Source organism: Cervus elaphus, chromosome X (assembly GCF_910594005.1).
Source record: "Cervus elaphus chromosome X, mCerEla1.1, whole genome shotgun sequence".
Classification (NCBI taxonomy): Eukaryota; Metazoa; Chordata; class Mammalia; order Artiodactyla; family Cervidae; genus Cervus; species Cervus elaphus.
The window spans coordinates 77,971,022-77,990,553 of record NC_057848.1 but is presented as its reverse complement, the minus strand read 5'-3'; the positions used below and the strand labels follow the sequence as shown (position 1 = coordinate 77,990,553).

The 19,532-nt window shown below is 43.3% G+C and overlaps 1 protein-coding gene across 1 annotated transcript; it reads right to left on the bottom strand.

Annotated features, from left to right (window-relative positions):
* Nucleotides 1-12,391: 12,391 nt before the first annotated feature.
* On the bottom strand, nucleotides 12,392-19,287 carry LOC122690372 (PI-PLC X domain-containing protein 1-like). Its single transcript, XM_043897399.1, has 4 exons — nucleotides 19,230-19,287; nucleotides 14,304-14,485; nucleotides 13,416-13,596; nucleotides 12,392-12,664 (listed from the first exon to the last, which is right to left on the bottom strand). The coding sequence occupies exons 1-4, from the start codon at nucleotides 19,285-19,287 to the stop codon at nucleotides 12,534-12,536; spliced, it is 552 nt and encodes a 183-aa protein (XP_043753334.1). The 3' UTR covers nucleotides 12,392-12,533.
* Between the last annotated feature and the right edge of the window lie 245 nt (nucleotides 19,288-19,532).

Genomic DNA, 19,532 nt, shown 5'->3' with positions numbered 1-19,532 from the left:
ACTGTCAGTGGGCATGTAAATTGGTACAGCCAATATGGTGAACACTATGGCAGCTCCTTTAAAAGTAAAACGGAATTACCATATGACCTAGCAACCCCTCTCTTTTACATAATCCTGGAGAAAACCTTATTTCCAAAAGGTACATGCACCCCAATGTTCATCGCAGCACTATTTTCCATAGCCATGACCTGCAACATTTTAAAATCATAGCAACAATGAAAAAAAAAAAAAAAAAACACTGAAGCAAAGAGTCTCTAAACAGGGGGTCAAATTACTAGGCATTTGTAAAAATAGAAGCCTGAAGATAAGTAAACAAAGCAAGAATCACTATCAGAACCAAGTTCTATGTTAGCATTCAAGTAGCAGAAAAGATGATTTTATACTAAAAGAACTAGTGCATCCTCATCTTTTTATCTCCCATTCCCAGGAACTCAGAATTCTGAGCCAATGGTATATGAAATCATGGGTGATTTTTTGTGTGTTTGTATTTTTCTAGCAACTTCACATTTTCTGTTATAAGCATGCATTAATTTTTAAAAAAGTTATACAGTATCATTTTCAACATGTAAAGAAAACATCTGGTTTTTATAAATTGCATTCATAAGCACTCTTCTGTTTCTCCACGAGAGGGCAGAATAATCACAGTATATATTTATTCATAGCCACATGTACTTATGAGAGAATACATCTGGATTTTATACATTACATTCAAAAGCATTCTTCTATTACTCCATGAGACGTCAGCACAAGCACAGTAAATATGCATTCATACACACATATACATATGAGTGATACCTTGGATTTTGTAAATTACATTCATTAGCATTCTTGTTTATCCTCGAAAGGGCATCATATGCACAGCAAATATTTATTCATACCCACATATACATATGTGAGAACATCCGGATGTTATGAATTGCATTCATAACCATTCTTCTATTTCTCCACGACAGGGCAGCAAAGGTACAGTAAATATTTATTCACACCCACATACTTTGGCCACCCGATGTGAAGAGCTGACTCATTGGAAAAGTCCCTGATGTTGGGAAAGATTGAAGGCAGGAGGTGAAGTGGATGACAGAGAATGAGATGGTTGGGTGTCATCACCGACTTAATGGACATGAGTTTCAGTAAGCTCCAGGAGAGGTGATGGATAGGGAAGCCTGGTGTCCTACAGTGCATGTGGTCGCCAAGGGTCAGACACGACTGACTGACTGAACTGAACTGACTGACATAAACATATAAAGTACTAATACAGCTTCAAAATGGATGTGCTATTCCAAGAGTGGTGTACTACACAAGTTTTCATAGTATATCCGGGAAAATAACCACAGATGAATACCTCTATGTATGGTTAAAATGGTACAAGAATCTGTACAGCTACAACAATAAGGCCATTTGAGTCAACATGCATGGATCGAGAGACGATCATACTAACTGAAGTGAGGCATACAGGGAAAGACAAACAACAAATGATATCACATCAATGTGGAATCTAAGATATAACACAGATGAACACATGTATGAGACAGAAACACACTCGTGGACATAGAGAACAGACTTGTGGTTTCCAAGGCTGAGAGAATTGGGGGAGCAATGGAGTATGAGACTGGGGTTAAGAGATATAAACTAGAGTATATGGAATGGATTGACAAGTTCCTACTGTCAAGGACAGAGAACTATATTCAGTATCCTATGATAAATCATGATGGAAAAGAGTATATATGGGACATCCCTGGCAGTTCAGTGGTTACGACTCCACACTTCCACTGCAGGGCATGCATGTTCAATCCCTGCTCAGGGAACTAACCCCACATGGTTAGAAGTGTAGCCAAAAGAACAAAAAAAAGTAAAGATGAAATAAAAGAATGTGTGTGTATATATATATATATGTATATGTATATACACACACACACCTTGTATATATACAATATATGTGTATAATTGAATCACTTTGCTATAAAGCAGAAAGGAAATGGTAAACCACCTCAGTATTCTTGCATTGAGAACCCCATAAACAGTATGAAAAGGCAAAAATATAGGACACTGAAAGATGAACTCCCCAGGTCGGTAGATGCCCAATATACTGGAGTATCTGGATACTGGAGTATCTCCCTACTGGAGATCAGTGGAGAACTAACTCCAGAATGAATGAACAGATGTAGCCAAAGCAAAAACAACACACAGGTGTGGATGTGACTGAAGACAGAAGCAAGGTTCGATGTTGTAAAGAGAAATATTGCATAGGAACCTGGAATGTTAGGTCCATGAATCAAGGCAAATTGGAAGTGGTCAAACAGGAGATGGCAAGAGTGAACGTCAACATTCTAGGAATCAGTGAACACAGATGGACCAGAATGGGTGAATTTAACTCAGATGACCATTATATCTACTACCCTTAGAAGAAATGGAGTAGCCATCATAGTCAACAAAAGAGTCTGAAATGCAGCACTTGGATGCAATCTCAAAAATGACAGAATGATCTCTCTTCATTTTCAAGGCAAACCATTCAATATCACAGTAATCCAAGTCTATGCCCTGACAAGTAACACTGAAGAAGCTGAAGTTGAATAGTACTATGAAGACCTACAAGACCTTTTAGAACTAACACCCCAAATAGATATACTTTTCATGATAGAGGACTGGAATGCAACAGTAGGAAGCCAAGAAACACCTGGAGTGACAGGCAATTTTGGCCTTGGAGTACAGAATGAAGCAGGGCACACCAATAGACTTTTGCCAAGAGAACTCACTGGTCATACAAACACCCTCTTCAATAACACAAGAGAAGATTCTACTCATGGATTTCACCATATGATCAACACTGAAATCAGACTGATTGTGTTGTTTGCAGTCAAAGATGGAGAAACTCTATACAATCAGCAAAAACATGACCGGGAGCTGACTTTGACTCAGATCACAGTCAATAATGTGATGAACAATAATGAACTCCTTACTGGCAAATTCAGACTTAAATTGAAGAAAGTGGGGAAAACCACTAGACCATTCAGGTATGACCTAAATCAAATCCCTTATGATTATACAGTGGAAATGAGAAACAAATTTAAGGGACTAGATCTGATAGAGTGCCTATTTCATTGTACATTTCATTGTATGTAAAGTTTATATCCAAAGAAAATTGCTGTAAACAAACATGGCTCACTACTAAATGGCAGGCTTGCTAAAATACTTACAGAGAGATATACTGATGTCTGCAATTTACCAGAAAATGCACAAGGAAAAAGGTCAATTGATGACTGGACAGAGGCATCGGCAAATGGATAGATACATGACAAAAGAAGTATTGTACAATTGTTACAAAAGCAGACCCTTACATATGCTGTCTATAAGATACCCATCTCATACCAAGGGACACGTACTAAGTGAACATAAAGGTTTGGAAAAAGGTATTTCATGCAAATGCAGACCAAAAGAAAGCAGGAGTATCAATACTCATATGAAATAGACTTTGAAAGAAAGGCTGTGAAAAGAGACAAAGAAGGACACTACATAAGGATCAAAGGATCAAACCAAGGAGAAGATATAACAATTATAAATATATATGCACCCAACATAGGAGAAGCTCAATATACGTAATGCAAATGCTAACAAGTAGGAAAGGGGAAATTAACAGTAACACAATAAGAATAGAAGACTTTAATGTGCCACTCACGCCTATGGATAGATCAACCAACCAGAAAATTAGCAAGGAAACACAAAGTTTAAATGATACAATGGACCAGTTAGAACTAGTTGATATCTATAGGACATTTCACCCCAAAACAATGAAATTCACCTTTTTCTCAAGTGCACACGGAACATTCTCCAGAATAGATCACATTCTGGGCCATGAATCTAGCCTTGGTAAAGTAAAAAAAATCGAAATCATTTCAAGCATCTTTTCTGATCACAATGAGTTAAAACTCTAATCAACTTCAGGAAAAAAACTATTAAACTATTAAAAATAATAACATATGGAGGCGAAACAACATGCTTCTGAATAGCCAACAAATTACAGAAGAAATAAAGAAGAAATCAAAATATGCATAGAAACAAATGAAAATTAAAACACGAGAAACCAAATCCTATGCCATTCAGTAATGCACTGCTAAGGGGAAAGTGAGTGAAGTGAAGTTGCTCAGTCGTGTCCGACTCTCCGACTCTTTGCAACCACATGGACTGTAGCCTACCAGGCTCCTCAGTCCATGGGATTTTCCTGGCAAGGATCTTGGAATGGGTTGCCATTTCCTTAGTTGATAGCAATAAGAGGTTACCTCAAGAAACAAAAGAAACATGAAATAAATGACCTAACTTTACACCTAAAGCAACTAGAAAAAGAACAAATGAAGAACCCCAGGGTTAGTAGAAGGAAAGAAATCATAAAAATTAGGGCAGAAAGAAGTGAAAAAAAAAAAAAAAAGCAGACGATAGCAAAAATCAACAAAACTAAAAGTTGGTTCTTTGAGAAGATAAATAAGATAGACAAACCATTAGGCAGACACATCAGGAAAAAAATGGAGAAGAATTGAATCAACAAAATTAGAAATGGAAATGGAGAAATCACAACAGACAACACAGAAATACAAAGGATCACAAGAGACTACTATCAGCAGCTATATGAAAATCAAATGGACAACTTGGAAGAAATGGATGAATTCTTAGAAAAGTATAACCTTCCAAAACTGAACCAGGAAGAAATAGAAAATCTTACCAGACTCATCAAAAGCACGGAAATTGAAACTGTAATAAAAAATCTTCGAACAAACAAAAGCCCAGGATCAGTTGCCTTCACAGGTGAATTCCACCAAACAATTAAAGAGCTAACACCTATCCTACTCAAAGTCTTCCAAATAATTGCAGAAGGCAAACTCACAAACTCATTTTATGAGGCCCCCATCACCCTAATCCCCAAACCAGAGAAAGATGCCACAAAGAAAACTATAGGCCAATATCACTGATGAACATGCATGAAAAATCTTCAACAAATTCTAGCAAACAGAATCCAACAACATATTCAAAAGGTCAAACATCATGACCAAGTGGGTTTATTCCAGGGATGCAAGGATTCTTCAATATTTGCAAATCAACCAATGTGATAAATTGCATTAACAAACTAAAAGATAAAAACCATATGCCTATCTCCATAGATGCAGAGAAAGCCTATGACAAAGTTCAACATGCATTTATAGTAAAATGCTCCAGAAAGCAGGCATAGAATGAACACAACTCAACATAAGAAAAGTCATATATGATAAAACCATAGCAAACTTTATCCTCAAAGGCGAAAAATTTAAAGCATTTCCCCTAAAGTCAGGAAAAAGATAAGAGTGCCCACTCTCACCACTACTATTCAACATAGTTTTGGAAGCTTTAGCCATAGCAATTAGAGAAGAAAAAAAATGAAAGGGTATCCAAATTGGAAAAGAAGAAATAATATTCTCACTGTTTGCAGATAACATGATCCTCTACACAGAAAGCCCTAAATACACCACCAGAAAATTACTAGAGCTAATCAATGAATACAGAAAATTTGCAGGATATAAAATTAATACACAGAAATCCCTTGCATTTTGATACACTAACAATGAGAAAACAGAAAGTGAAATTAAGAAACAATCCCTTTCAGCACTGGGATGAAAATAATGAAATACTTAGGAATAAAACTACCTAAAGAAACAAAAGGTCTATATATAGAAAACATTAAAACACTGAGGAAAGAAATCAAAGATGACACAAATAGATGGAGAAATATACCTTGTTTATTGATCTGAAGAGTCAACATAGTGATAATGAGTATACTACCCCAAGCAGTTGTAGATTGAATGCAGTCCCTATCAAGCTATCAATGGTATTTTTCACAGAACGAAAACAAATAATTTCACAATGTGTACTGAAATACAGAAAACCTCAAACAGCCAAAGCAATCTTGAGAAAGAAGAATGGAAGAGGAGGAATCAATCCACCTGCCTTCAGACTATACCACAAAGCTACTGTCATCAAGACAGTATGGTACTGGCACAAAGAGAAATATAGATCAACGGAACAAAACAGAAAGCTCAGAGATAAATCCACACACCCATGGACACCATATGTTTAACAAAGGATGTAAAAATATACAATGGAGAAAAGACAATCTCTTTAACAAGTGGTGATGGGAAAACGGGTCTACCAAATGTAAAAGAAGGAAACTAGAACACTTTCTAACACCGTACACAAAAAGAAACTCAAAGTGGATGAAAGATTCAAGTGCAGGACTAGAAACTATAAAATTCCTAGAGGAGAACATACTCAAAATACTCCCTTACATAAATCACTGCAGGATCCTCTATGACACACCTCCCAGAGTAATGGAAATACAATCAAAATTAAACAACCTAATTGTTTAGACCTAATTAAACTTAAAAGCTTCTACACAACAAAGGAAACTATGAGCAAGGTGGAAAGACAGCCTTCAGAATGGGAGAAAATAATAGCAAATGAAGCAACTGACAAAGAATTAACCTTAAAAATATACAAGCAACTCCACACCAGAAAAATAAATGACCCGATCAAAAACTGGGACAAAGAACTGAAGAGACTTTTCTCCAAAGAAGACATACAAATGGCTAACAAGCACATGAAAAGATGCCCAACATCACTCATTATCAGAGAAATGCAAATCATAACCACAATGAGGGATCATCTCCTGCTGGTCAGAATGGCTGCTATCAAAAAGTCTACAAACAATAAATGCTGCAGAGGCTGTAGAGTAACGGAACCCTCTTAAACTGTTGGTGGGAATGCAAACTAGAACGGCCACTATGGAGAACAGTGTGGGGATTCCTTAAAAATCTGGAAATAGAATTGCCAAACAACCCAGAAATCCCACTGCTTGGCATACACACTGAGGAAACCAGAGCTGAAAAAGACATGTGTACCACAATGCTCATCACAGCATTGTTTCCAATAGCTAAGATATGGAAGCAACCTAGACTTCCTTCAGCATACACACGGAAAAAAAAAAAACAACTGTGATACATATGACTCAGCTATTAAAAAGAACGTATTTGAATCATTTTAATGAGGTGGATGAAACTGGAGCCTATTATACAGAGGGAAGTATGTCAGAAGGAAAAACACCCATAGAGTATATTAATACATATATATGGAAATTAGAAAGATAGTAATGATGACCACATATGTGAGGCAGCAAAAGAGACACACATATAAAGAAGAGACTTTTAGACTCTGTGGGAGAAGGCCAGGGTGAGATGATTTGAGAGACTAGCATTGAAACATGTATATTATGATACGTGAAATAGATCACCTGTCCAACTTTGATGCATGACATAGGGCACTCAAAGCCGCTGCACTGGGAAAACTCTGAGGGATGGGATGGGGAGAGAAGTGGTAGGGGTTTCAGGATGGGGAAGACATGTACACCCATGGCTGATTCAACTCAATATAGGGCAAAAGCCACCACAATACTGCAAAGTAAGTAGACTCCAATTAAATAAATATATTATTTTAAAAGAAAAAGACCCATGTACCTGCCGTCTACAAGAAACCAACTTCAGACCTAAAGACACATACAGATTGAAAGTGACTGGTTGGAAAAATATATGCCATGCAAATGGGAATCAAAAGAAAGATGGAACAGCAATCTTCTTATCATACCTTAAACTAAAGAAGATTACAATAGATAAGGAAGGACACTACATAGTGATGAAGGGATCAATACAAGATGAAGACATAGCAATTGTAAACATCTATGCCCCCAACATAGGAGCACCTCAATACATAAGACAAACACTGAGAGACATTAAAAGAGAAATTGGAGTAAAAGAACAATAGTCAACTTTAACACCCAACTCACACCAATGGACAGAACTTCAAAACAGAAAACTAATGCAGAAACACATGTCTTAAATGATACATGAGATGAGATGAATCTAATTGATATCTTCAGGAGATGCCATCCAAATGAAGAATAATACACCTTCTTCTCAAGTGCACAGGGAACAGTCTCCAGGATAGACCACATCTTGCGTCCCAAATCAAACCTCAGTAAAATGAACAAAATTGAAATTGTATCAAGCATCTTCTCTGACCACAACACTATGAGACTAAATATTAATTAGAAGAAAAAAGAAAACTGTAACAAACAAAAACACATGGAGATTAAACATTGCATTTCTAAATAACCAACAGGTTACTGAAGAAATCAAAACGGAAATTGACATTTTTCTAGACTAAAATGACAATGAAAACATGACAACTGAAAATCTATGGGATACAGGAAAAGAAGTTCTAAGAGGGAAGTTGGTAGCAATAGAATCCTAACTTAAGAAACAAGAAAAGCATCGAATAGACCACCTCAATTGTCTCCTAAAACACCTGGTAAAGAGGAACCAAAAAAAAAGCCAAAATTAGTACATGGAAAGAAATCATAAAGATCTGAGCAGAAATAAATGAAAAATAAATGAAAGAAACAATAGCAAAGATTAATAAACTGAAACCTGGTTCTTTGAGAAGATAAACAAAGTTGACAAACCTTTAACCAGACTCATCAAGAAAAATAGAGAGAAGAATCAAATCAACAGACTTAGAAATGAAAAAGGAGAGATTACAACAGAAAATGCAGACATACAAAGAATTATAAGAGACTATTATGAACAACTCTATGGCAATAAAATGGATAATCTGGAAGAAATGCACAGAGGCTTAGAAAAGCTCAATCTCCCAAGACTGAACCAGGAAGAAATAGAAATTGTGAACCACCCAATTACAAGCTCCAAATCGAAGCTTTGATCAAAAAATTCCCAAAAGACAAAAGCTTAGGACCAGATTGCTTCACAGGTGAATTATATCAAACATTCAGAGATGAGCAAATGCATATCCTTCTAAAACTCTTTCAAAAAAATTGCAGAGGAAGGAACACTTCCAAACTCATTCTACGAGGCTACCATCACCCTGATACCAAAACCAGACAAAGACGAGATCAAATAAGAAAACTACAGGCCAATATCACTGATGAACATAGATGATGAACATAGATTTAAAATTTTTAAATTATTAAATTAAAAATAAATAAAGTTTAAAAAGAAATAAACTAAAAAAGGAAAAAAAATGTTGAAATAACTCAAATGTCCATCAACTGGTGATCAAATAAATAAAACATGCAATGCAAAATTATTTGGCCATCAAATGAATGGAGTTCTTATATAAGCTATAACATGGTAGAGCTCAGAAATGATTATGCTAATTAATAAAGCCAGGAACAAAAGGCTTTCTATTGCAGTATTCTGTTCTTGTGAATGTGTATGTCTCAGATAAGGTAATTCTCTAAAGACCTAAAAAAGAGGAGTGAGTGCAAGGGCCCAGATGAAGGGGGAAGTGGAAAATGTTTGCCAACTGGAGAGTGTTTCCCATTGGAGTGATGAAAATATTCTAGAATGAGGCTGTGGTTATGGTTATTCAACCTATGAATAAGTTACAAATCAATGAATTATATGGCTTAACTAGTAAATTCATGGTACAGGTACAATATGTCAATAAATCAGTTTTTTTAAACTACTGAAATTAACTTCTACATCCAGGAATATTATCCTTTAAAAACAAAGGAGAAGGAGATATTCTCATATGAACAAAAAATTGGGGAATTCATTCTCAGCAGATACCCTGTCTGTAAGAAATGGTAAAAGAAGTTATTTACACAGAGTAAGATGATACTGAAGAGAAATTGTGAGTTAAGAAAGACTGTTATGTTGAATTTTGACAGAAAACAACAAAATTCTGGAAAGCAATTATCCGTCAGTGAAAAATTAATTGAAAAAAAATGAAGGCAAATTGAAATGAAGGGTTTTTTTTCTTATTATTAATTGGTTAAAGATAAATGCTTCTTTGGGCTTCTCCATCTTTGTTTTTCACTGATTATGAATCTTCATAATTAAAGTGGGTTTCATGTATACAAGATCTAGTTTCACTCAGTGGTAAAGAATCTGCCTGCAATGCAGGAGCTATAGCAGATGTCAATTCCATCTCTGGGTCAGGAAGATCCCCTGCAGGAGAGCATGGCAACCCACTCCAGCATTCTTGCCTGGAGAATCCCCATGAACGGAAGAGACTGGTGGGCTTACAGTCCATGGGGTGGCAAAGAGCTGGACACGACTGTGCAAGTAAAGAACAGCAGACACATATTCCTAACAGAAACTCTGAAGATACTAAAAATAGATGAGAAAATTCTCAGCCTAAACAAAGCAAAACAAATACAAAACCTAGATTGTACAGCTGAATTATAAAAGGTTTTAGGCACTAAAATGTCTCCCAACAGTAGTTTAAACAGCGTGTTCCACACAAGAGAGAGGAGTAATTTTTAATACTCACTCAATAGAAAAATATTCTATTTACATTCATAAATTAAAGGCAATGAAAATGTCCAGAAAACAAACATAGTATAAAATCTACTGATCATTTTATATCTAGTTAAGACTGTAAAACTGTAAGGGAATTTTTAAGAAAAAAAAATGTCTGTGAAAGTTTAAGCAGCCCCCAATGAAAAGAGTTGAACACAACTGAGCGACTGAACTGAACTGAAGCAGTCCCAATGAATGTAATTTTATTCTCTTTTTTCCATAGGCTCAAAATAATTGACAATTAGGAACGAATTTCACTTTAAAACATATTTTTCAATTTCAGCAGGATATTTTCTATTCAAATATAAGATTTTTCATGCTAAAAAAGTTTGTACCTTGCAGTGAATATTTTGTTTCACTGACTTAGACATAAATAAAATCACACTGTATGTCTTTACCTTGACCATCTTTGTGGTATCACTGTGCATTTAGAATCAACTGTTTGAATGTGGGGTCTGTGAAGTTCTCAGGTCACATACTGTTGAAGCCTAGCTTGAAGGATTTTGAGCATTACCTTGCTAGCATGTGAAATGACTGCAGTCGTGCGGTAGTTTGAACATTGTTTGGCATTGCCCTTCTTTGGGATTGAAATGAAAACTGACCTTTTTCAGTCCTGAGGCCACTGCCAAGTTTTCCAAACTGGCTGGCCTATTGAGTGCACCACTTTAACAGCACCATCTTTTAGGATTTGAAAGAGCTCAGCTGAAATTTAATCACCTTCACTAGCTTTGTTTGTACTGCTGCTTTCTAAGGCCCACTTGACTTTGCCCTCCAGGATGCCTGGCTCTGGGTGATTGATCACACCATCGTGGTTATCCAGGTTAATAAGATGTTTTTGGTTTTTTTATAGTTCTTCTGCATATTCTTGCTACCTCTTTTTAATCTCTTCTGTTTTAGGTAGGCCCATAACGTTTCTGTCCTTTATTGTGCCTGTATTTGCATGAAATGTTCCCTTGGCATTTCTGATTTCCTTGAAGAGATCTCTAGTCTTTCCCATTCTATTGTGTTCCCTGTTTCTTTGCTTTATTCAAATCCCTTGTGAGTATACATTGGAAGTGACAAATAGATTCAAGGGTTAGGCTTGGCACACAGTACCAGAAGACCTATGGATGGAGGTTCCTAACATTGTACAGGAGGTGGTGATCAAAACCATCCACAAAAAAAGAATTGCAAAAAGGCAAAGTGGTTGTCTGAGGAGGCGTTACAAATAGATGAGAAAAGAAGAGAAAGGCAAAGCAGACACGGAAACATATAGCCACCTGAATGCAGAGTTCCAAAGACTAGCAAGGAGAGATAAGGAGGCCTTCTTAGGTGAGCCACCAGGGAAGCCCCTTATCTAATAAAAGGGATTTCTCAGCGGGATCGCAAAGCACCCAGTCCCCTCCTATGAACACTGTCATAGTGCCTCTCCCACCTCCCGAGCTGGGGGTCACCGTCTGCTGCTCTCAGGGCCAGGGGGAGGGGGCACCCCAGCCTCTCCCATGGGGAAGCCACAGACTGGAGAACCAGGTGTGTCTCCCTGAGGATGTGATCGTACAAATTATGCACTCACCTTTAATCATCACCTCACACACTGCATTAGCCGAGAGACACACGGAGGACCGAAGAGACCATGGACCCTGCCACCTGGCCCCACCTCTGCAGTCACCAACATTCATTGGAAGGGCGGACGGATGACCAGCCCCGCAGGACAGGGCTGAGAATAGCCTCCGCAATGCCCAGCTCCTAAAAGCGCCGTCCGTCGGCCCCTAGGTGGCTTCCAGTTTAGCCTGGTGACGTCACAGGACGTGACTGAGACGCACCCTCCGCGATACCCAGCTCCACTCACGCGCCGTCCGTAGGCCTCGAAGCAGCTTCTGGTTCAGCCCAGTGACGTCACAGGATGTGAACGAGGAGCGGCCTCCGCAACGCTCAGCCCGTCAGTGTGCCGTCCGTCAGCCCCGAGGTGGCTTCCGGTTCAGGCCGGAAACATCACAGCGCGTGACTGTGATGCATCCTCCGCGATGCCCAGCTCCACACATGCGCCGTCCATCAGCCCCTAAGCAGCTTCCGGTTCAACCCGATGTCGTCGCCAACAAACCCATCGGCCCAGATGAAGTCGCCTGCGATGGTGTTGGTACAGCCGGCGGCCGACCCCAGTCACTGGCCCCACACCCATGCGCAAAGGTAGGGGAGCCCCCACTGGGTCAGCTTCTCCAGGGACCAGGCCGGGTGGACGAGGACAAACTCCAGGTTCTCCGTGAGGTTGATGCCGGCCATGAACAGCCTGCCTGGGACAAGAGAGGGGCTGCTGTTCTTGGTGCCAGCTGTGGGGTCAGCCGCCCACGTGTGCAGTCACTAACCCACGGAGTCATGTGGCCAACCAAACCATGTGGTCATCGACTCACATGGTCACCCCCCATGGGGTCACTACCCCATGCAGTGATCCCTCCACGTGGTCACCCACCCATGGGGTCACTAACATGCGAGGTCATGAGGTCACCTGTCCACATGATTACCCACTCACACCATCACCCACCCGCACGGTCACCCACCCACCTGGTCACCAACCCACAGGGTCTTTCGCCCATGTGACCAGTAACCCATGGGGTCACCTGCCCACCCAGTCACCAAGCTGTGCCATCACCCACTCAGACTCTGGCCTCCACAGCAGTCAGAGATTCAGATGTCTGACAGAGACCAAAGTTCAGACAGCGGGGGCTCACAGGGGTTTTGACTCACGAATTTCTCCTGTTACAGAGGGCAGGCGGGCTGGACAGTGACCCAGGAGATGTCCACATCCTGACCCCGTGTGGTGGACACAATAATGTCCGCATGGATGTTCACATCCTGTCTACATCCTGACCCCCTGTGGTGGACACAGTAACATCCCCAAGAATGTCCATGCCCTGGTCCCCATGTGGTGAACAGAATAACGTCCCCTAATACATCCTGTTCCATTTCTCCTCTTGAACCCAAAGCCAGCCCCATTCGCTAGGATTTGCGTGTGACCAGTTGTCCTGGTGTGAAGGCGGCACTAACCTGGGTGGCTGCAGCCCTTCATGTGCTCCAGGTAGTGGATGAGGTCTCGGGGCTTCACCTGGTTCCCCCACCAGTAGGGGATACTGCGCCACAGTTCTTCATGCTGACTCATGGATGCCTCGTCCTTGGACGACAGGATGACCTGCTGTTCCTGGGACCACAGCTGGCACAGAGTCGGCACCTCTTGTGGGTTGAATCATCCAGGTACCCATGAGACGTGTTCACAGGGGTTATTGGGGTGCCTTGTGACACGATGTGTCAGTTATTGGGGGTGTCCTAGAAGCTACAGTGGTGTGTGAATTATTGGGGGGTCTGTGAGCAGTGATGGGCTGGTTATTGGGTTCTCTGTGAGAAGAGACAGTCATGGGTGGAATAATGGCATGTCTGAGTAGAGACACTAGTGGGTAGATTACTGGGGTGTCTGAGTGGAGATGGTGATGGGTGGGTTATTGGAGTGTCTTGAGCAGTGATTGGTAGATTTTGGGGGTGTTTGAGTGGAGACAGTGGTGGGTAGATTATTTGGGTGTCTTGAGCAGTGATGGGTCAATCATTGGGGTGCCTGAGTGGAAACAGGTGTGGATGGATTATTGGGATTCCTGATAGGAAACAGCGGGTGGATTACTGGGGCATCTCGAGGCATGGTTGATCGATTTGGGGAGTGTCTCAATAGAGACCAGGCAGGGTGGATTATTGGGGGTGCCTGTGACCAGTGATGGGCTGGTTACTGGGGTGTTTCAGTGGAGACAGTGGTGGGTGGATTACTGGGGTCTCGTGAATGGTGTCATCAGGTGTCTGAATCAGCCTCATGCAGTGAGCAGATAGTCTGATTACAGTGAATCCTAGTGCTCCCGCTGCCAAGAGCATGGGGAGCCTTTGGCCCCTGCTCACCCCACGGGGACACAGCATGTCCCCAGAGATGTTCTTGATGCAGCCCATCAGGTACTCATGCAGGTCCTCCATCATGCCCTCGAAGTTCCTGTATGCCAGGATAACCACCTCCAGGGGTTGGTTCTCCAGCCACGCCGAGATCTCTGTGAGGGTTTTTCCGGGCGGGGGTGGAGGAGAGGGGCCTTGTAGTGAGAGACAGGGGCGTGGGTGGGGACCTCCCCCAGCACAGCCACTCTACAGACGGGTTGGGGGATCCTGACACACAAAGACATAAAGCATGGCGCCTGGTCCCAAGGGACCCATCCTCTCCTGAGTGGCAGTGGGGAGCCGTGGCATTGCTCTGGTGTGTGTGTGTATGTGTTTGTTTGTGTGCATATGTACATGCTCCTGTAGGTACAGGTGACCACGCATATGTGCATGTGTTCAGAGTCTGTGTGTGCACGGATATGCATGCGTGTGTGTGCACAGCAGCAGAGAGCAGTGCTTATAATATTGTGTGAAGTCTGTACTGCAGTGACTGTGTGAGGCCAGCAGGGTACATGCAGACTGAGGCCCAGGACGGAACCTCCAGACCCCAAGGGTCATTAGATTCTGTGGTGGGGGCACCGGGGCCAAGCCCAGAGTGAAACATTAAGTGACTTGGCCATATCATCCACTGCAAAATCAACAGTGTTGGTGCTGCTGGGGTTGAGGCCCTGCTTCTGGGAACAGGGTCTCCAGGGTCACTGGTCACATGGAGCACAGAGCCCGGGTCCAGATTGTGGTCTTGGGGGAGTGTTCCTGCAGAGTCCAGCCTCACTCTCTTCTCAGGCAGTCCCTGGGTGGAAGCTCCCTGTGGGTTCAACAGCCTGGGCTCCAAACACCCAAGCTGGACCCTTGGACATGAGGACACACAAGACCCACAAAGGTCTGTGCCCATCCCACAAACAGCTCTAGGAAAGGCAAGAAGGAATCAAGGGGGGAGAATGAAAGGAAAAAAATCTGCCCACCACACAAATAAGATAGGAAAAAGCAAAAAATAACTTTAACATAAATTGAAAAGTAAAAGTTGTTCAGTTGTTTCCAACTCTTTTCGACCTGATGGACGGTAGCCCATCAGACCCCTCTGTCCATGGAATTATCCAGGCAAGATTACTGGAGTGGGTTTCCATTCCCTTCTCCAGGAGATCTTCCCAACCCCAGAATCAAACCCATGTCACCCACATTGCAAGCAGATTCTTTGCCAACTGAGCCACCAGGGAAACCCTAATATAAATTTGAAGCAGAAAATGTACTGTGTCCTCTACAAGGAGTCATAATGGAAAAAGAAAAAAAAACAAGGATAAAAAATGGGAAAGAAAATAATAGATTCTCTCCATCCAAAATAAAAGAAAAAGCAAAAACTAATATTAACATAAACTAGTAGCTGAAAATGGTACTGTGTCCTCTACAGAGTCATGATGGGAAAAGAAAAAATATATAATGATAAAAAATGAGAAAGGAACTCACAGTGCCCACCCAATCCAAATTAAAAGAAAAAGCAAAGACTCATATGAATATTGTCAGCTACACACAGACACTTGCCATCCACCTCTACAAGAATTAAATTAAGTGCTGCTGCAGAGAATGACCTTCAACACCCCTTGAAATACCACCACCCGTGCCCCCCACCCAGCACTCACCCCGGTTCTCTTGACTGTCATACCACTTGAGACCCCAGCACCAAGGCCCCCCAGGATGGAGGGACCCTGCCCTGGAGTAATGCAGAACGGAGGGACCCTGACACCAAGGGACCCTCAGAGCAGAAGGACCCCAGTCCTGCAGGACTCCCGGGCTCTGGTGGACCCCCTCCTGCTTGGTCCCTCCTCTGGGTGTGAGCTCTTAAGGCCAGGCTGCAGGCACCTGATGCAAGCAGGAATGAGGTTTGCCCACATTCCATCCCTGGCTCTCTGCCCGTCAGATCCCCTGAGGAAGATTCTAGCAACCAGGGATCTCCCAGGAGGAAGCAATTACACAAGGCAAGAGCTGTGCTTGACAGCCTCTTGTCCTCTTGGGGGGACCAGGTTGGGATAGAAAAACCAGGAATATGAGTGCCCCTCAAGTGTGGGTACAGGAAGGCAGGGGCCATCTGTCCCTCCAGGTGGGCCCCTGCTCCTGCAAGCACCTGGGCCCAGGTGGGTTCTCTACTCAGTCCAGCATCCAACCCCTGGCTAACGTGTGCCAGTGACAGGACCACTGTTAGTTGGGTGCCCCCTCCACATAGACAGGGCCCCCAGCATTGAGTCCTCTACATCCTCCACAATGACTGCTTCCCACCCCAACTTCTCTCCACCCCATAAATGCCTGATCCACCCAGGAGAAGCACCACAGGGGAGGGGTGTGGGTGCTTCAGTCGTCTCGACTCTCTGTGACCCCATGGACTGTAGCCTGCCAGGCTCCTCTGTCCATGGGATTTCCCAGGTGAGAATACTCCAGTGGGGTACCATTTTCTCCTCCAGGGGATCTTCCTGGCCCAGGGATCGAACCCGGGTCCCCTGTATTGCAGGCTGATTCTTTACTGTCTGAGCCACCAAGAAAGTCTCCCTGGAGGAGGTGCCGGGGTGCAAACACAAACCCACCTCAGAGGACATGGGAACACAACTGTTGCTTCTCTGGGACCAGGAAGGAGCTCTGGTGTCAGCTCAGCTGCACAAAGTGCGGGACCCAGCCTCCCCCTTCCCCTCCCAGTTCCCCCAGCCTCTGTGACTTCAGACTGTGATGCTCTTAGCACATGAGTCCCCTTTCTGGTTTCAGGCTGGTTCCAGAGTAAAGCTGTGTCCTTTCCTACCTTTCTGGGAGGCTCTCTGGGTGGGGAAGATCTCCTGGAGGAGGGCATGGCAACCCACTCCAGTATTCTTGCCTGGAGAACCCCACGGACAGAGGAGCCTGGTGGGTACAGTCCATGTTGTTGCAAAGAGTCAGACACGACTGAGCACAGACAGACCCTCTCTAGTTACAAGTACTTTCATAGTATTTTCAGGCTCTTTATGATGCCAGTGTTGTGGGTCGTGTGTAGTTTCATTTATTCTTTTCCTTTTAAATCTGTGTCATCTATCTGTTTTAGAGACAGTGTGGAGAGGTTCACACTTTAGCGGTCCCCTAGGGACAATCCAGAAATCCTTCCTTTCCGTCTCTGAACATAGGTTTGGACTAGCTTTATTTCTTTCTCTCTCTCTTTTTTTTTTCATATTTATTCTCTAGGGTCAAGGAATGGGAAGGAGGATTTACAAGTTCATAATATACTTTGATTTGATGATATTATGGAAGAGTGGATGGATGGGTGAATAGATAAGTGGATGGATGGATGGATGGATGGATGGATGGATGAATGGGTGGTGGGTGGGTGGATGGATGGATGGAGAGAAGGATGGACAATAGATGGGTCAGTGGGGTTGGATCAGTGGATGGGTGGATGATGGATTGGTCAGTGGGTGGATGGATGCATGATGGATGGGTGGATTTATGGATGGATGGGTGGGTGGATAGGTGAGTGGGTGGGTGGGTGTGTGGGTGGATGGACGGATGGGTGGGTCAGTAGTATGTGGTACATGCACACAGTATATGACTCACCATGAAAAGGAGTGAAGTTCTGACACACCTTACATTGTGGATGGAACTTGAACACATGATGATCAGTGACAGAAGCAGACACAGAAGGACACATTTTACTTGCCCATTTATAAGAGATGTCCAGAACAGGCAAATTTACAAAGGCAGAAGCAGATGAGTGGTGCCCGGGCTTGGGGGAGAGGCATCACGAATTATTATGTAAGGGGTACAGGAAGGAGAGCATCCAAGGGCCCCTCTGTGGATGGAGAAGGCCTGAAGACGTGGAAGCCTCCTCCTTGTGGGGCCCGCACAGCCTTCCCCAGGGGGAAGCATCTGGAACGGTTGAGAGACCAGGTCCACTTTCCATGTCTGCTCCACACCCAAGAGAATTGCTGTGTGGGGGCCCCTCCTCCCAGGGGTGAGGTGGCCAACATAGAACCCTGCAACTGTCGAGAGGGTGAGAAAGAGTCTAAAGCTGATTTCCATAGAAAACAGCACTTGCTGTTTGTCTAACTGTCCGTGTGCACTCCCAGTGGGCAGTGCCCATGGTCACAGAGTCAGGTCAGTTCCCGGTGTCCGCACGGCCAGAGGAGTGTTGGTGGAGAATGGATTGCGTTTGCACCTTGAGGAGGTGAGCAACCTTCTGTCTGGCAGGGACCCTCCCCTCCCAGGCCACGGTGTCTGCTGGCCACCCCCTAATGGCCTGAGCACAGCAGTATCATTCTGGAAGTGCCCACCTGCCTGGTCACCACCAGGCATCCCCAAGTCGAGATGCCCAGTCATGGCTGAGCTTTGCAGCACTTTTGGCAACCAAACTGGCTGGAGTCAAAGGTTCCTCATTTTAATTAGATATTTCCGGTACCACTTACCGAGTTGTTTTGGGGGCAGGTGGACATCTTAAACTTTGGGCCCTCCAGGATTAAGTGTAGAAGGTGCTGCACAAGCTCTGATGGCAAAGGTGGGTGGAAAGGTGAGGGGTCCCCAGGAGTAGGACAGAGTGGCTGAGAAAGCACAACCCCTCCCCAGGGTGGCTGGCATGTGTCCTCAAGGCAGGCTCTCAGAGGTTCACATACCTTCCGGGTTGAATGGGATAAAGTGGACAGAGAAGGGAAGGTGCTGGTGTGTGTATGTATGTGTGTGCAGTATGTGTGCATGTGTGTTTGCTGTATGTGCATGCATGTGTGTGTGTGTGGTGTGCATGTGTGTGTGCATGTGTGTTTGGTGTATGTGTGTACATGTGTGTGTGTGTTCAGTGTGCCTGTGTGTGCCTGCATGGGTGCATGTTTGGCACTGAGGCTTCCCGCACTTGGACCCGTCTTGCAGCCACATCCCCGCCGAGCTGAGCCTGCGGGGCCTCACCTAGGATGGAGAGGTGGTGCAGGGGCACATCGCAGAGCTGAGAACTCAGCACTGACATCCAGTCCGTGTTCGCCTTGGTGGCACAAGAAGGAGCAGGGAGAGCTCACCTGCCAGCCCATCAGAGGTCGAGCCTGGGAGATCTGGGGGAGGAAATGGGGCTTTGCATAATTAAATCAGGACGTGCAGAAGACCCAGTGCTGGCGGCGTGGAGGCATGATTCTGACAAATGAGAAATGGCAGACTTCTCTCTAAGAGAAAGGAGGATTGGGTGGTGGAGAGGGGAGAAGAGCTCTAGAGACAGAG